General features: G+C 47.2%; 4 protein-coding genes across 4 annotated transcripts; 2 read left to right on the plus strand and 2 right to left on the minus strand.

The window, feature by feature from the left end:
• Positions 1–201: 201 nt before the first annotated feature.
• On the plus strand, positions 202–2,305 carry LOC6620165 (testis-expressed protein 10 homolog). Its single transcript, XM_002044340.2, has one exon. The coding sequence runs from the start codon at positions 304–306 to the stop codon at positions 2,215–2,217; it is 1,914 nt and encodes a 637-aa protein (XP_002044376.1). The 5' UTR covers positions 202–303; the 3' UTR covers positions 2,218–2,305.
• Positions 2,248–4,304, minus strand: LOC6620166 (WD repeat-containing protein 46). Its single transcript, XM_002044341.2, has 2 exons — positions 2,527–4,304; positions 2,248–2,464 (listed from the first exon to the last, which is right to left on the minus strand). The coding sequence occupies exons 1-2, from the start codon at positions 4,201–4,203 to the stop codon at positions 2,312–2,314; spliced, it is 1,830 nt and encodes a 609-aa protein (XP_002044377.1). The 5' UTR covers positions 4,204–4,304; the 3' UTR covers positions 2,248–2,311.
• A 245-nt stretch (positions 4,305–4,549) lies between these two features.
• LOC6620167 lies at positions 4,550–12,187 on the minus strand. The gene is made up of 6 exons (XM_002044342.2): positions 11,815–12,187; positions 10,065–10,803; positions 9,707–9,992; positions 6,293–6,469; positions 5,489–5,633; positions 4,550–5,192 (listed from the first exon to the last, which is right to left on the minus strand). Exons 2-6 carry the CDS (start codon positions 10,595–10,597, stop codon positions 4,807–4,809), a joined length of 1,527 nt encoding a protein of 508 aa, XP_002044378.1. The 5' UTR covers positions 10,598–10,803; positions 11,815–12,187; the 3' UTR covers positions 4,550–4,806.
• Positions 12,188–13,274: 1,087 nt separating this feature from the next.
• On the plus strand, positions 13,275–15,247 carry LOC6620168 (zinc finger and SCAN domain-containing protein 21). Its single transcript, XM_002044343.2, has one exon. The coding sequence runs from the start codon at positions 13,375–13,377 to the stop codon at positions 15,184–15,186; it is 1,812 nt and encodes a 603-aa protein (XP_002044379.2). The 5' UTR covers positions 13,275–13,374; the 3' UTR covers positions 15,187–15,247.
• The last annotated feature ends 184 nt before the right edge of the window (positions 15,248–15,431 follow it).

The following is a 15,431-nucleotide window of genomic DNA, read 5'->3' on the forward strand; positions in this document are numbered from 1 at the left end:
ATAAATGATCATTAAATCAGGACAATAACTATATTTCATTGAAAATCAGATGAGTTGACATGAAACAGTCACAGAGATTTTCATTTTAAATTTAAATTAATATTTGACATACATGAGAAGCAAAAAGCTTTCTTATTTTTTAAGTTATCTTAAAGATAAGAGATTTTTTTAGTTTATCTGGTAGATACTGTGCCTTTCATATTTACTTGGTCACACTCTCCACCACCAGTTGAGTTTGGAGCGCACATGTTTTGATTGTTTTTAATTCGCAATCCACCTCCGATATTCTGCCGAGCTGTCAAAATGGGAGGCCACCACAAGAAGAACCTGCGTGCGGAGAAGGCCAAGGTGAAGCTGAAGGGCGCCAAGCTGCCCAAGGGCTTGAACGTGACCAAGACGGACTTCAAGGTGCGCAAAATCGAGATTCGGGAGCAGCTGAAGGAGTCCTCCTACTCGGAAAGTGGCCAGCGACAGTTCAATCTCAAGGAGACACTGTCCCGTCTGAAGCATCACAGTGTCAAGTTCCGCACTGATGCACAGCGCAATGTGCGCGACTCCCTTAAGTCCGGCAATGCGGACCATTTGATTGGTCATCTGAACGAGCTGTTCCAAGGAATTGCGGCCGGATCTTTGGACATGGAGGGGTCGGCGCGAAAGGAATCATTCAAGACGCTTGATGTTCTGCTAGAGGCACTGCAGCCACAGGCAGTGGCGCCCTTCTTACATGTCATAGCCACCTATTTGCGTTGCGCCATGACCCATGTGCTGCCCGCCATTCAGGAGGACTCGCTGCTCATGCTCGACGTCCTACTGCTGCGCGTACCACCGGCTTTCTTGGCCGAGCGGAGTGCTAGCACCATAATTGGCAACTTCATCGACATGATCTCCCGCGCCCGCCACGACAACGAGCGTTCGAATCGCACGTTGACATTGAACCTGAGTCAGGGTAAGCAGACGACTGTGAAGTGGCGCACCAAGGTGCTTATCCGTCTGCAGCAGATCCTCAGCACGCTGGTCACATCGAAGACGGCAAAGCCAGCCGCTGCCCGTGTGGTTCACTTCGAGGAGATGCGTCCGCAGTACTACAATGTGCTGTGTCCCGTGCGCCAGGACAACCGCAATCTGCATGCCATCCTCAATGAATCCAAGCTAACGGCGGAGGGCACTCAACTGCATACGTATGTGGAGCAACTGCTACCACTTCTACAGGACAACTGGATGGAGGTGCGGCCGCAGCAGCAACAACCTCTGCTCAACCAAGATGCGGCGGCCAGTCTGCATGTGGTGATTGGCCTAATGAGTCTGCTCTGGAACCTGATTGAGCAGCACGAGGCGGAGCACAGTACCACGGAACTAAGCGATTGGCTGCGGAAAAACTATGCCCAGAAGTTCCTGCTCAATTTTTTGGACAAGGACGCCAGTCGTTTTCCCTACCAACAGATAACTCTGGCAACCAAGAAAATATCCAAAGACAAGGGAGCCGTAGATGGCGGAGAGCTCTGTGTGCCACAAAACCTGGGTATTGTCCAGCTGGCCTGTAAGTTCTTTCCGACTCCCCTCGAGAGACAGACTCAAATGTTTGCGCATTTAATTGCGTACATGCACGAGACTTTGAAACGCCTTAATTCACTGTCACCGGAGCAGCAGCTCTCACTGGTGGCTTCACTGCGTGCGCTGCTCTTCGAAAACGCCACATCGCTGATGAAAATCGTGGCGGAGCCGTTGACCAGCCTGCTGAGCGCATCCATTGAGGCATATGTGAGCCAAAGATTCACCACACGCGAGGGCGTGGCCACTCGAGTGCTGAACCTTCTCTGCGAGATTGTGGAACGTTCCGATTTGTACACGGGCTTCGGCGGCGAACAGAGATTCACTCCGTTTCTGAGCTATCTGCCGCAACTGCTGCTGAAGCCAACAGTGGGTGAGAGTACGTTGCGAGCCATGGCCACGCTCTGCCGCCAACTGAATGGAGTCTTTATGGCCGCTCTAGTCCGGTCTGCTCCTGAGATAGTCAGCCACTTGCATAAGCTGCAGATCACGGGCGATATCGAAGGCCAGGAGAAGTTCGAGAACCATAAGCGAGTTCTTAACTTGTTCTACTATGCCAGAGAATTGGATAAAGAGGGAAAACTGGAGCGTTCAGTTAAGCAGCTGGAGGAGCAGGTGGAGAGCAAAGGAATTGCCGATTACCTAAAGGCTGTACTCGGCTACGACTAGTGAGTCCCGTCCGCAATACACACAGTCAGATACTTTGTTTAGCTTCTAAGTTTAATGTATACATTATATTCCTCTCGCTTAAGACGAACTCTGTTCAGGTTTTCTGTTTTTTGGGTGGCTTGGGTTTGAAACGATCCAGAACGGAGCGTGGTGCCTTAGTCTTGGGCTTGCCCTTGGCACCCACCTCGTCGACTTTGTGCTGCTTGATAACGTTCTTCTTGGCCTCGCGCACCTCGGCAATAAACTCCTGCGTGGCAAAGACTTGGTTATAGATGGGGGGCTAAAGAGTAAATTGTAGCTATCACTCACCTTTCGCTTGGCATCCTTGACGATCTGTTTGTTGCGCGCCGCCTTGGCGGTGCCGCCACGTCCCTTCATCTTGCGGCGCGATTTCATGTTGATGCGCGGCGCCTTCAAATGGAACAGCTTCCTCTTGGCATCGATCTTCTCCTGCAGCGTGGGCGCATCCACGCCAGTGATCTCTTGCGGATCCAGGGTGATCAGATCGGGCGGAATCTTCTCCAGCAGAGCGTGGACCTCGTGCTCGCGTCGTTGCTTCGAAGTCTCATACGGATTGTCTTCCATAGCATCGAAGTTTGGCTCTCCAGAGCCGGGCACCAATAGCGATTGGAAGCCCTTGGCCGTCGCCACACCGAGCACATCTTCGTACGGGCAGAAACGCAGCCCGTGGACAAAGGCATCGCAGCGCTGGCGGATATAAGGCAACCGTGTTCCGTCACCCGAACCTCCGCCGGAGAGCAGATCCGAGTAGGTCTCCAGATAGGTGCCCTGCGATAGCGCCAGCATGCCACGTTGCGACACATCCAGTTCGTTGGCGGGCAGACGCAGCTGGAAATGAGTCAGCGGCTTGTCGTGCACCAGCATCCGAATGTCCCAGACTTTCACAGCCCTGTCCAAGCCAGCGGTGACCAAATGCTGGCCCTTGGGGTCCACCGCCAGAGCAGTCATGGCTGTCGAATGGCACAGCAGCTTGGCCAGCGGCTCACGCACCTTGGGCGACCACATGGACACCACGCCACGTCCGCCGCCAATGCAGAGTACACCATTTCTGGGATTGTGTCGCAGCATGCGTATATCGCCCAGCCCCGTGTTAAAGTTACCCACCAGCTCGCCAATGGAGACGTCCAGCCAGGAAGCATAGCCCGCACTGTTGCCGGCGGCCAGAAGGAAGTGGTAGGGCAGGAAGTCCAGGCGATTGACGCGGTTCAGGCGCTTGATGCAATGCAGTTCGGTGCCCTTCTTGTCGTAGAAATAGACCCAGCTCTTCTGGGCCACCGCGTACATGGTGGGCACATGCAGCCACTGAACATCCTCGACGCTCTCCATCACATTGAATTCGCAGTGCAGACGCTTGGTCACCCAATCGAAGGCGGCCACATGACCGCGTCTGCCGCCGAGCAGCAAATGCCTGCCGTTCTTGGTGTAGCGCATTTGATACGGACCGAATTCCATGTTCAGGTTGAAGTGCTTGGCTGACGACTGGATATCCACATTCTCGGCAATCTGGGACTGCCTAAATTCGGCAGTGGTCTCGCCCTCATCTGCATCTAGCTGCCCAGCGGTTTCCTGGAGTAGGAGCTCTGTGCGGGCCGCCTGCTCGGTGGCATATTCGAGGTAGACCTCCTTGCGCGTCTGCTGCTGCTTGAAGTGCCGCGTTTTTACACCTTTCGGCTGCACTTGCTCGCCACGTGAGTACTTGTCGAGGGTCTCTTTGGGAATCGGGTTCTTCTTGGGCCTGGCCTCCAGCTCCTCTTTTGTGGGTTTGGCGGGAGCCTTTTGAGGACGCGGCTTCTTCGTTTTATTTAGCATACTGATAAAATCGCCAGTGAAATTCTGTCGGTTTTTGCTGAAGACCTTTACATGTTTCAGATCGCCGTCGCCCGTTTCTGTGTCCTTTTGGCCGTCGAAGTAGCGTTTGTAGGGCGTCTTAGCCTTCGGGCGCCCTTTCGGCGCTATTTTCGTCATCTTGATGGATCCGCAAGGTGAAATTAACTTAAAAGCTGGCTTAAAACAAAAATAATTTGAATTTTGACAACAACGTGCACGTGCTGCTTCTTCTTCTTCAAATCAGCTGTTCCACAGTGTGACCACGTGTCATTAGCGTTGTTAGCCAGAGCAGCTATAAATACTAAACAAATACCATATGTTCTAAAATTCAAATCATTGGGCGCGCAATTTGAAAAAGACTTTAAATGATATAAACATAAAGGGTTTATATTAGAAGTACGTTTATTCCCAATTAAAACATATTCGTGGAATAAATAAGGTCAACAAAATATAAAAAATGACCTTAAAATGAGCTTGAGTTTGATTTGGATGCAATTATGTTAGGTTTTTATTCTTAGATCTATGTAGATATTACATACAGCTACAGCGAAAGAACATCAAAACGCATTTTGGCCCCAAACCGCTTGCAAAACGCTTTCAAGATCCTTTCGACCAACCGAAAAGTTACAGAACTACGCATAATATTGCTAAAGTTAGACCTTATTTTGGTGTACCACTCGTTAGACGATTCCGTCAGTCTCTGGGAGGCGCCTCCACTAAATAACTCCGCCACGCAATCAATTAGTAGACACGGCCGTAGGGCAGGGTATTCGGATAGTAGGGCATCAGGAACTTGGCCCCGAAACGCGGCTGCGATTGCGCCGATTCGCTGCTGGATGAGAACATCGAGGTGCAGATCTCGGCCCGATCCCGGTGCAAGCGACTGCTGCTGTTCGACGTGCTCGTCCCGGCGATGCCCAGTCCCACTCCCAGACCCAGACTCAAGCCAGCTCCATGACGACGCTCCCGGCGACGCGAGCGTATCAGCGAGAAGATGGCCACCACCACGGCCACCAGGAAGATCAGGCCCAGAACGCAGAACGAGATGGCCAGCTTGGAGATGGACAGACAGAGCGTTCCCTCGCCGGGCATCACTTGGCCCCTCACATGCGGCGCATAATCCTCGCCTGAAATATGAGCTCACTTTACTATTGATCAAGTTTAAGGTGTACACTACATGTACATATATCGCAACATTTATATAATTATATGATGAAAGCGAAAACCTCATGAAGGAATCCCCCATTAATTTGCAGCTTACAAGTAATTAGAGAAGGAAATTGAAATGTTTGGACTTTTGCACAGCACTTGGGTTTTGGGTGGTTCGGCAGCCGTGACTGGCACGCACTCCCACTCCCACTCCCTGCCTGCCTCCCTCCCACTGCCACGCCCACAGATCCAGCCGCTGGTGGCATTCACTTACCGCTCATGTTGTGGCGCCTGTCGTAGCGCAGGCGGTCCACCTCGATTTGAGGAGCTGTCACGGCCAGCGAATTGAACACCTCGATGCGTGCCAGGTGCTGCTCGGCGCTCAGTGCCGGCGAAGGCGTCTTCAGGCGACAATTTAGCTGGAATCGTAAACACAAACACTGATTACCAGGTAACTTACTCACTTAGCTCTTACTGATACGTGTTATTTTGCCCATTTCTTGTACTTATCCCCATCAATATCTTGTGCTTATCAAGCTGCGCATCTTTCAAGTGGAGCTAGTGCATCGGTTGGTGCACTGGTGGCTCTAAGTGGGTATGTGGCTCCACTTGGCTGCATTTCGGTGCAATAACCACATTAATTAGCCGACGCAACAACACGCTACGCTGGGCAGCAGAAGAAGCGGCGGCGGTGGCAACACTTTCGTTTTTGTTGCAATTAATTGAGATGCATGCGAGCGGTGCATTTTGTCGGTACACAGCGAGAAATAGGGGCTAGCTCCAATGATAAATCAGCCACTTCCGTTTGGGCATCAAATCAAGGCTAGCATTAATTTACATACTCAAAGGTAGTTTAAGATCTGCAAGATTCTACTAAATTTATAATATTTCTAGCTGATCTACTTGTTTAGATAGATAAGTTAACAAAACTTGAGCTTGAGCAAAAGTATTTCAAAAATTAGAAAAAAAAAGGAGTTGAACTCGAACCTTCGCCGCACTTCTGCCTTACGAACTAACCACCGGATTCTCGCAGTGCACCTACAGTGCGGTGTGTGGCACAAGTATTTGGGGTACTCACAGTCGGACACTTCCCCTTGCAGAGCTGCACGCCACAGCTGACGTGTAGGCGCTCGCGGTCCGGGAACTTGAAGGCGGGAAACGTGGCCGCGAACGTCCGCTCGACCAGGTCTTCCTCGTGCTGCTTGGACCATCCCTCCTCCGCCGGTCGGTGCTGGGTGTGCAGGGCGGGCATTACCTGGCCATGGCGGAAAATTAGTAGATTCATAGGCGATACATGGCGAACAAGGTTGTTTTTTAAGTGGCCAAACCCAGTTGGGGGTTTTCGGTTTCGTTTGCTTAAGAAAGTGGACTACTAAAGGTTCTCATTAGTTGGTGCACTTATGTAAACTTATGTAATGAGTTTAAAGAGAACCCAATAATATTTAAGAACTCCAGCGAACTGAGATGTTAGTGTTATGTCACATTTGCGGCTTAATCTGGGAATATGAACCTGTCTCCGTTTATGGTCACTACTGTCCCTGAACCCGAACTCCAACCAGTTGTGCGCTTTTCATGGCCCTCTCTTTTTTTATCGCCGGTTATACAATAATTCGGGTTGACAAAACACGGTCACTTCCGTTACGTATAAGTAATATGGTGCCATGGTACTACAGAGTAAACCCGCCCCACCAAGAAACCAGCGAGCAAAAGGTGGCAAAGCCAAGTTCAATGACAACAACGCCCGGAGTCGCAAGTCGCAAGTTGTAAGTTGCAAGTTGGTGCACGTAGTGCATATGGATGCTACATGTGAGTGGTATGATGCATGTGCGATCGCTGGAAACAGATGTATGGAATTACAAGACGCTGCGATTTACATCTCGCCATTGTTGGTGGTAACTAAAGCAAAAAGGGTTCAAGCAGGAAAAACGAATGTGGTAATACCCTAACTGATATGATACAAACATTAGAATAGATAGAATCTCTACAGATTGCATCTTATATTTGATAGCTGTTGATAGCAAGATTGATATAAGTTGATTATGGTACCCATATCCCAAAAGGGTATGTGCGAATCGAAGTATTCCACCCAAGACACGTTGATTGGCTTAGATGGCGTACCACAGATTCAATTTACACGCCCAAGCACGTGTTTCCCAATGTGCGGGTGGATGTGAATGCGAAACCGGAGACAATAACGAGAAAAAGCAAATTGTTGCGGAAGTTCAAATGAGTTCACGTGCAGAAAGATTGTACGAATGCAAATGTAACAGCTAAATGCTTCCTCAGTGGAAGGGAAGATAAGGATAACGCGGTGATTGTCATCACTAAAATGGAATAATCGAAATAATTGACAGGATACACCGTTAATCGATAGATGCCATGGCTTCCATGGGGAACTTAGGGATGGGAGTTACAGTAAATAGGGATCAGTAACTATAGTTTAGGCTTCTTCTCCCTTTTAACGGTACCCCACCTGCACAGTGGGTCATGTTCTAGAGATTCCATGGCGAAAAGTGGGTCACCATCATCGACGCCGTTTGCAGACAAAAGACGCGGTTTTTATTTCACTTTTCCTCCACGCTCTGACCCAGAAGTGTTTCTAAACCAAACAAATCAACCTGTGATGGGTGCGCGCATAAATTTGCAATCGCACTGGAGCGACTTGATGGAGAGGTAAAGAGCAAAATAATAGAAAATAGAAGAAGAAAAAAAAAGTGGAAAAAAGGCACAAAAAAATAAAACAATAAACCAACGCGAAAGAAAATGAAATGTGCTAAAACGGAAGACAGCCGCCAAGAGCTGAACAATAAAACAAACATAAAATGCAAATGGTTTTCTTCGTGGGCTTGTATGTATGTATATATGTACATACATGTGTACATTTAAATATATACTATGTGTCTTCTAGCCCGTTCCGTTAAAATAAAACAGAAATTAAACCGTGTGATTTTTCTAGCGCTACCCTGACCACCAACAACACAAAGAAGTAGCGAAGCGTCATCCGGAGATTTGTTTGACCCATTTAAGGCCGCCTGGTCGTGAATGGATGAATGACATGTGCACAAAGCTGCGACGGCCGGCGACCGAAATGCAAATGCCTGGCAATGGCATTGCCCACTGTCGCACAGTGGGGCCAATCGTCGCAATCAAAGCTCGAATTAATATTTAAATAATTTGCTAAATGGGTTACTTGTTTGATCATACTTGTATGATTAATTATATAAGTTACTTGTATGATTTCAGTATTGAGTTTAAAGAAGAAAAAACGTGTGCTTAACTCCTAGTAGTATATAAATGTATACATATAACGAAATCTTTTATGTAAAATGTATTGCTCACATATTTACTATTAAGTATTATTAAAATATAGCATATGCCTTTTTTCGAGCAAACACGAATAATTCGAATAGTATCACTTCCACTGGGTATTAGTTCCACTGTGCAGCGACTAAATGGTTTGGTGGCGGGTAGAGGAAGATGTGGCAACCGCAACAGGGGCACGTCAAAATGCTAAACGATAAATATTTCTATGTATTTCACTGTTGGCTAATTGTTGTGACCTCCTAATTTACTCAAGAAGAACTGAAGATCTGAGGCGCTGGAGGAACCAGGGAACCCCTAGAATGCTTAGCTCGTTCTTCGCATTCTTTCCCATTTCCCACTTTACCTAATGGTTTGGGCCAACCTAAGACGAGTTGAGTTGTTTGGGCCTGGTTGGCTGCTCAACGAAAACTGTTCTAACGATGATCGCGTAATTATGGCTAACAGTTTCGGTTTTGCTGCCGTTTGCCTCACATTTATGGTCGGTGCTGTAATAACTGTTACACTTAATGAGCCAGGCTTAGTTTTGATCATGTTTTTTTTTTGTTTTTTTTTTTTTTGTTTTTTTGGCGGCAAAATATCCAGAAATACTTCCAATCAATAGGTTGTTCCATCTACTTGGATTTCCCTTTCGCAGCAATCAAGAAATCAGTGGCGAAGAATCGAACATCGAATGGTTTTCGTTTTACATTTTCGTCGTCTTCAAAATGCACTTAAAACGCATGCAAATTTACAGGGTATGTGAAGTTGATGCGTCTGGTAACTATTTTATGATATTTCTTTTTAAATAAGTTTGAGAAATACTTCAGTTCTTCAGAAGGCACTTTGTGAATGGATTGGTTATCCCCATTTGTTAACCTAAACGTTCTTGTTCTGCCCATCAGTTGGCCCAATATACCCTCTAGATTGATACCCTCTAGATGTCGCCTATAAAAATGAAAGTTAAATGCGATCAATCGCAGATCGCCCCACAGCATCGAGATCGTGGCTAATTAATGACTTTCCGTTCGCCTCTTCGCATCCAAGTTAAGTTTCTAACGGTCTGCTCTGGCGTAGAATGTCGCGCCGCCGGCGCACCTGTTACGCAAATGACCGATCCACCAGATACGTCTATGTATATCTATATCTATGCATATGCATATAGATAGCTTCAGCTGATCGCTTCACTCACCTGCTCGTCGATGGGACAGCCGCGGGCATCGAGTAATTGCTGCGTGGATTCGCCCAGTCCATCGAGTGCCGCACAGTCCACCACCCGCACTCCGATGTTTCCGGGCACGATGGCTCTCACCGTCAGCGTGGTGGCCACGCCCACCTCCACGGATCCGGTGCCATTGGGACCGCCCAACTCCAGCCAGATCCTCACGCGTGGCGTGTCCCGCTGCTGCTGGTTGATGGGTGAAGTGGCGCCAAGAGCTGGAGCTGCAGCAGCTGCCAAAGCTCGCATCCTGGCATTTCTACATATGGAACGCATAAAAAAAAAGAACTTCTCCATCTTGTTACATTAACTAAAGCACTTGTAGCATTACCTATCGTGACCCTTTTCCTGTCGCAACACCGGCAGTGGCATGCCCATCGCATTGGCCGGCAGTTGGCACCTCACCGAGCTAAGGATGTCGGTGCTCTGGCGCAGCTTCTGCTCCTTTTGCAGCATCACACGCACCGTGTACTCCAGACTGCCGTCCTCGAGTGGCTCCGCCCTCACTCCGCATCCGGATGTTGGGATGCGCAGATGCAGACGCGTCGAGTCCTTGCCACGTGCGCGGCACTCCAGCGGAAAGTCCTTTGCGTAGAGTAATCCCCGAAAGGGACGGCTCAACTCCAGATGCATCTCGAGCAGCTCCCGGCTGCAGTTCACCTGCATCGCCTGGATTTGCATGGTCTTAGTGGCGGTGGTGGTGCTGGTGGTCGTATCGTTAATGAAATTTTCCGGCGTTCTGGTTGCCCAGGCAGCATGACACAGAAACTGCGGCAGATGCAACACTCCGATGGCGATGGCCAAAGGCAGCAGCTGGCCGAGATTGTAGGATGTGGACGCGGCCGAGGCGCTGGAGGAGAACATGTTTCCGATTTCCCGTTTTCTACCAGTGGCAACGGCAAACCGCCCCGCCGATGATCAAAACCGCAAATGATAATGATGCCACTTGTTGCTGCTGTCTTTGGATGTTGCTGCTGTTGCTGTTGCTGTTGCAGCGACGACACCTGTTCGTGCGGCCGCGTGGCTAACTCTTAATTGGCCTACTCCCAGTCCAAGTTCGAGAATCTTGTCTGCGAAATGGAAATGCATTAGTTGCATACATAGCATAGCGATGATTTTGGGTCAAGTATTTAGGGGGCATGGTCTAATTGTTGCTGCTGGGCTTTCGTATTTAAATGGGTTAACTAAAGTGGGCCTTTTCTACGTCATTTGTTAGATAACCATTTAAATGATAAACCAAATTAGTACAAGAATATAAGCTATAGCTAGCTAATTTAAGCCTATTCCATACTGATGATTTTAATCAATTGTATGGCTAATAGAAAAAGGGAAAGGGGCACAACGCTGTCACTTTATGTAATTTTTAATGGCCAAATAAACGAGAGGCCAATCTGGGGAGCCCTTCCCTGCCCATTTTCGATGCCATGCGACGCGATGCGATGCCAATTCCGCGACGAAAGCGGGTCAAGTTTGTCCCATATTTGTTTGATTGGCTGGAGTCTATAAAGCAATGGAGCTGTGGAGCTGAAGATGTTGCAGCACGGCGAACAAATAAATAAATAAATAGATGCGATAAAGGCAAACACCGAAGCTTAAATCAACATCAACATAATGCGTTTGCAACTTTGCGTAATCCTATTTTGTGATGTTACTAGCTGGCAGCTCGTTGGTTATTCGCTTATTGTGCTCTCTATTTGTATTTGTGATTCCCATCTCTTATTAACTCGATTGGGCATTGTAATTAGCCCAATTAACAATATAACTTGGACTCTACTTAAAAAGTAAATATACAAGTATGTATGTATATGTATGTATGCCCTTCACTCGTTTTGAGTTATTTGAAAATCAATGAGCTTATGTCCTTAGTCCTTAATCCTTCGAATTGAGATACTTAGCTTATTATTCTATATAACATGTGTGGGTACATAAACTTATTAGATAAACGTATACGATCCTTGCAGTTGATACTTATTTTAAATTGCACAGATAAGTTCATTTAATCGAAGTGTGATATTTTCTCCCCATTTGTTTCTACTCATAACTTGACATTGTTTCTTATGTATTACTGATATGACTCTTACCTTTTAGAACGAATTTAACATCCTCTTATTATCCCAATTTTAGCATTCTTAAAAATCTCGTGTTGAGCTTCTTCTCTTTTTCAATAACACTTTTATTATAAACAGTAAAAAAAAATCGAATTCCTTGAGCAATTATGCGGTCAATTTGAATTGCGAAAAAAGCAGAAGAACCGCAATTTTCAAATTGGTTAATTATCAGCTACTACGCATGCGCGCACTTCGCACGCTCCCAACGAACAGAAACAGTAAACACCGTAAAAAAAAAGCAGTAACTGCTATTAAACAAGTGGATGAGATCGCGAAACACGCCCGTTTTGGATTGAAGAAGTCTCAAGAAGACAAGCGCGCGCCACCGAGTGTGCAGATGCAATGCACCGGGCCAATTCCGAGTCCAGAAGTTAGCCAAGTTAGTCGCAAGCGCAGACCGCAAAACAGTCAGTACAGCAACAACAACAACATCAAAAACAACGAGGGAAGGGGCCAAAAGCGGCCAAAGACGTTGACCGACGTCGCGCATGCGCAGCGATTTTTTTCTGGCGCGCAAGCAGCCATTCAAATTGCGTGCTATCGATAATGCGCATGTATCGATATTTCGCGATATATTCATCGGCGCAATATTTTATTTATTTATTATTTATGTTTTAGTAAAGGAAATACACGTATCGCACAGGCAATGATCAAAATTCAAATAGTGATATTCGTATTTCGCAGTTTTTTGATCAAAACAAAATCAATATTGGTCCAAATATGGAATGTCATACCTCGTTGAATTTGTAATAAAATTTCTAATCGAGTGGCATTTACAGCTAAAAATGTTAAATTTTCACCGATTTTTGTAAAAAATTATGATGTTACCCCTTCAAAAATGTGAAAATTTATAAAATTTTTAAAATTTTTCAATTTAGCAGGAAAGTTACAGGGACTTAGATTAGGCAAATAGCTGCACAAAACCGTGATTATTTTTGCTCTGCGACCATTTTAAGCCCAGTTATTTAAAAAAAATCACTTAAACACATTGCATTTCTCTTAAAATAAAACTATTTCGCAGTTTTTAGATCGAAACAAAAAGAATATTGGTTCAAATATGAAATGTCTTATCTCATTGAATTCGCAATAAAATTTCCAATCTAATGGCATTTACAACTTAAAATGCGGGATTTTGACAATTGTTCGCAAAATATGATGTTGTAAAATTTGATAAAAACTGGATTCGCGAAAAACAGTATAAAAGTTTTAGAAATAGTTTTCCCTTTTTATTAGCTGTGCATGAGGTAATTATTTTGTCTGGATGTTTCGTTACAGTGAAGTCTTCAAATCTTCAAAATCACTGAATTCTCGCCGAAAATTCATAATTTTCGCCACAAGAATATTTTGTTGTGCTTCAGTTTTTTAAGGAAGCATTTCTACAAAGCGAGTATTTTATTGCAAATCCCATCGATATCTGGTATCCGATAGTTGGTGTCGGCAAGCAACTGGCGACTGGTCACACTTGCGATTTTTTACGTTTTCTTTTGCCGTATTCGTGCAATTTAATTCATTAATTCAGTTGATGTGACCAGGATGAGCCACAAACGCTGCCTTGCGATAAGCATGGACAAAGTGAACGAAGTAATCGAATTTGGGCTGCCGGGCAATAGCGATTACTTGGACGAAGACAACCGTGGGAACGTTCGAGTGATGAACACCAGCGATGATGCCACCTACGTGCTTCTGGACAACCTGGGCAACGAGTTCGAAGAGGACATCATCATCGTCAACGAGAACGGCGTGGAGAAGGAGATGCTGATGAGCAAGGAGCTGCACGACTATATAGTGGGCTCCCGGATGAAGGATTTGGCGGATGACGAACAGATGCCCCAGTTTCTGGTCAGAGAATTGGATATGAGCGAAGTGGGGGACTTGGTGGAGGTGGAACAGGAAGTGGAACAGGAGGTGGACTACGACTACGAGCACGAACCTAGCTACGGCCATCCGCGCGATAACGAAAGGGAGGAAGAGGATCTGGATATGTATCCACCGTCGTCACCCTCGCTGCCACCATCGCCACCAAGGCCGTCGCCGCCTGTTGTCCAGCCCGCTAGCAAAGCTAGAAATTCTACCCGCCAGATCGCCTTACGCAGCTTTGTCAGCCAAAAAAACAACGAAGACGATGATGGCAGCGTGAAGGATGTGAAGCCAAGCGAAAAGATGCTGGAGGAGTTCAAGGGACCACGCCGCTACATGCTTTTCGACGACCTGGTAGCCACCATTGTGGACTTTGACGAGGACAGCACACCCCTTGTGGAGTTCTCCATGATCAGCGACATCGTGGACGAGAAGCTGCCGGTTGAGTGCGGCATTTGCCCAGATGTGATGCACAAATCAAAGTTGTCCAAGCACCACAAGACCCATTTGGTGCCTGGCACCAATCGCTATGCTTGCATCTACTGCACGGAAACGTATCGCGACTGCAAGTACCTGGCCGGACATGCGCGACGCCACATGGGTATCCGACCATACGTCTGCGAACTGTGCACCCTATACTTTTCGACCAAGCAGGATTTGCGCGTGCACAATCAGCGCCGCCATCTGGAGAAGGAGCATATTTGCGAAGTGTGCGGCAAGACGTTCGCACAGAATACCCAGCTGAAGCGGCATCGCGAGGCGACACACGAGAAGAAGCGGAGATTCCAGTGCCAGTACTGCCAGAAGGCCTATTACAAGAATTTCTCTCTGCAGGAGCACATCCGCAATGTCCACATGGGCAAGCGGCGGATGCTCAAATGCCCATTCTGTGGCATGCAGTGTCGCGATGCCCACAAGATGGCCCGTCATCGTAAGGAGATGCATCTGAGCCAGGGCACATACGTGTGCCATTTGTGCCAGGAGGAGTTCACCGACATCAGCTACTTCGATGCCCACAAGCGTTCGATTCAGTGCCGTAGCAACACGCGTCGCTTTGTGAAAGCGGATGGGAATCGTGAAGGATCCGATTCGGAATCCATTTCGGGTCGCAATATAGATGGCCAGGACGACGAATACGACGGCATGGGCCCCATGCAGGAGGAGTACGACGAGGACGACGGCCTGTTGGTTGAGGACAATCAACCAGACGAGCAGGGCTCGTCGTCCAATCGCCAATATCTAGACGGGAGCGATCAACAGTATGTGCAGCTTTCGGATTACGATGACCAGCACCTGCTGGTGGAGAACGCAGTGGACGCAGAGGACGGCGGCGAGGATTTAGATGAGCTGCTAAACGAGGATGAATACTTTAACGCTGTCCAACAGCATCACCAGCAGCAGGCGCTGCAGCAGTTTCATCATAGCCGAGGGCAGGACTACAACGACGGGCTGATATATGAAATCACCTTGAAGACTGAGGATAACTGAGTGCCGCAACTTCGCGCAAAATTTGTACATATAAAGTAAATACTATATTGTAAATAATTCATTCGCTCGACTTTTTTTTTTTGAATGGCGGTACCAAGTTTTTTGGTCGAATGCAACCCAGTGTCAACAAATCCACAGGGCTGTATTTCGAAGGGGATCAAGTTCGTATTGTTGATTGCAACCCAGGGATCAAACATCGCGCCTTTTGGTTGTACCAAGGGGTCAATGGGTCATTGCGGTTTTGG

This window comes from Drosophila sechellia, chromosome X (genome assembly GCF_004382195.2).
Source record: "Drosophila sechellia strain sech25 chromosome X, ASM438219v1, whole genome shotgun sequence".
Taxonomy (NCBI): Eukaryota; Metazoa; Arthropoda; class Insecta; order Diptera; family Drosophilidae; genus Drosophila; species Drosophila sechellia.